This window comes from Arachis ipaensis, chromosome B06 (assembly GCF_000816755.2).
Source record: "Arachis ipaensis cultivar K30076 chromosome B06, Araip1.1, whole genome shotgun sequence".
Taxonomy (NCBI): domain Eukaryota; kingdom Viridiplantae; phylum Streptophyta; class Magnoliopsida; order Fabales; family Fabaceae; genus Arachis; species Arachis ipaensis.
The window spans coordinates 1,034,617-1,036,870 of NC_029790.2; the positions used below are offsets into that span (position 1 = coordinate 1,034,617).

General features: G+C 29.3%; 1 protein-coding gene across 1 annotated transcript in view; it reads right to left on the bottom strand.

The window, feature by feature from the left end:
• Positions 1-1,152, bottom strand: part of LOC107645269 (bZIP transcription factor 11) — a gene marked incomplete in the record, with an annotated part of 2,053 nt that extends 901 nt beyond the window's left edge. The window contains 1 exon segment of the mRNA XM_016349259.2: positions 1-1,152. Coding sequence (XP_016204745.1) covers positions 1-474 — 474 coding nt within the window.

The following is a 2,254-nucleotide window of genomic DNA, read 5'->3' on the forward strand; positions in this document are numbered from 1 at the left end:
CCACTCAAACATGTTATTTGAAGATGCCATGATGGGTTGGTTAAGGCACAACATGTTAATGTGATGATTCATGAAATTATAATCATGGTAAAATTCACTACCAAAAATAGTACTAGTGCTTGTGATGGTGTTGTTATTGTTGTTGAAGAAGCTAAGCATATGATTGAGTGATTCAAGCCTTTTGGTAAGTTCACTCATTTGGACCCTTAAGATGGAATTTTCTCCCTCAATATTCAGAAACTTTTCTGTTGTGATCTTAACTCCGCTAAGGATTTCATTGTTCTCCTTTTTAAGCTTCTCAACTTCAGCAACTAGGTCATCCAAGTGCTTTTGCTTCCTCATTCTAGATCTCCTCGCCGATTCGCGGTTCGACTGCTTTCTCTTCCTCTTCCTCTGATCCATCAGAAGCTGCAAATCTTCTTCAGAGCCGCAAAATTTGGTAGATGTAGACGAGTTTTCACTCAATGAGGCCATAATGATCAAAATATGTTCAGCAAAATTAATTCTAGTATCTTTTGATCGGTCAGATTTATTGTCTGGCCGATCAAATTATCTTGATTTTAATATAAACGAAAAAGATCTATGTAATTTTTTTTAGTTTTCAAGGAGATACAATACTAATAGGGACTTTGAACAAACAGGGATAATTAATGACTAATATACTTCTTAACTTACAATGATACTATGTTATTTATTACTAGCTTATAATAATGTATAATATAATGTTGCAATGGTGTTAGGGGATTTACGAAAAAACATAGAACCAATAAAGGAAGACAACAGAGAAAGATTGAACAAGATGAGTTCTACGCCTTAGGGAGGAATTTATCATAAAACCGGAACGAAGGATTTCACTAAGAACTGGAGACATGAATGTCAAACATGAACAAACAAGAATAATTCAGCATCAAGTTTCAAAGAAAATGAAAACTTTCTGCTGAAAAATAAGAAGAGAATTTTTGGAAATTATATTAACCCTTTTAATTAATAATTAATTAATTAATTAATTAACCAAATGGGTTTTTGGACTGAAATCAAAGATGAAAACAAAAGGCACAAGAAGGGAAAAGAAGGAGAGAAATGATGATGGCACAAATTATTAAATCTATATGGGAGAAGAGGAAGAAAGGGGAAAGGGAAGTAGTGAAGTAATTGAAGTGCCAATTTATAGAACATAAAAGGTGGAAATAGTTGATAGTGGATATTATATTTAATATTAAATAATTCAATCACATAAGTATATGGACCCCAGAAAGGTTGATATGGACCAAAATAATCAATTCAATCACATTCTTAATTAACATGATAATTTAGTTGAAAAAAATGAGAAATAAATTATATGTATAAATGAGAATGTGGTGTTCTAGAATTATTTTAATACATCATTATGTGATATTAAAAAATATAAAATATACGGCAGAAACTCACCTGCAGTCGACTGCAGGTGAAGTTGCTCCTGGATGGCTGACACGTGTTACTATATGATTTAAAAAAAATCGATTTATTTTATATAAATAGTTTATTTAACAAAATCGGTTTGAGTTGGATCAAACAGTTACTTTTATTCTCTTCTTCTTCGTTTTCACACGTTCGTTCTCTTCTAATCCCTTTTTCAGAACTAATATCAAACTTTTAATTAGGTATATTCTTCTTATTTATATTTCTTAATCAAATTTATTATTTAAAGCTTAATTTAAAATCTGTTTACAGCTTAATTTAAAAGCAACTGAAAATATAAGTTATGGGAAACAAAACAAAGCTCATAAAAAAGATAAAAACAGAGACACAAAAAAAGGACAGACGATACCATTTATGCCATTCCTATAAAAAAAAACGTGAATTTTGTTTCTTTTTCAAAATACTAAATGTTACTTTTTCAAACAATTTGTATACATATATTTGACGAAAATTAAATAAATAAAAGTTTCAGATAAATTTAAAAAAAAATTGCTCAATAAAAATGAAGAAGAAGAACATACCAAATTCATCTGTTAGAAATTTAGGAATAACACGCAGAAAGAATTGAAATTATTTTTTAAAGGTAGTTATTTGATCTACTTAAACTGGTTTTTTAAATAAACCATTTATATAAAATAAATCGGTTTTTTTTAAACCATACAGTAACACTTATCAACCATCCAAAAATAATTTCACCTACAGTCGACTGCAGTTGAGTTTCCACCAAAATATACACTACATGAATCTCATCCCAATTTGTGCATTTTGACACTCTTATATAATTTTTAATATAGTA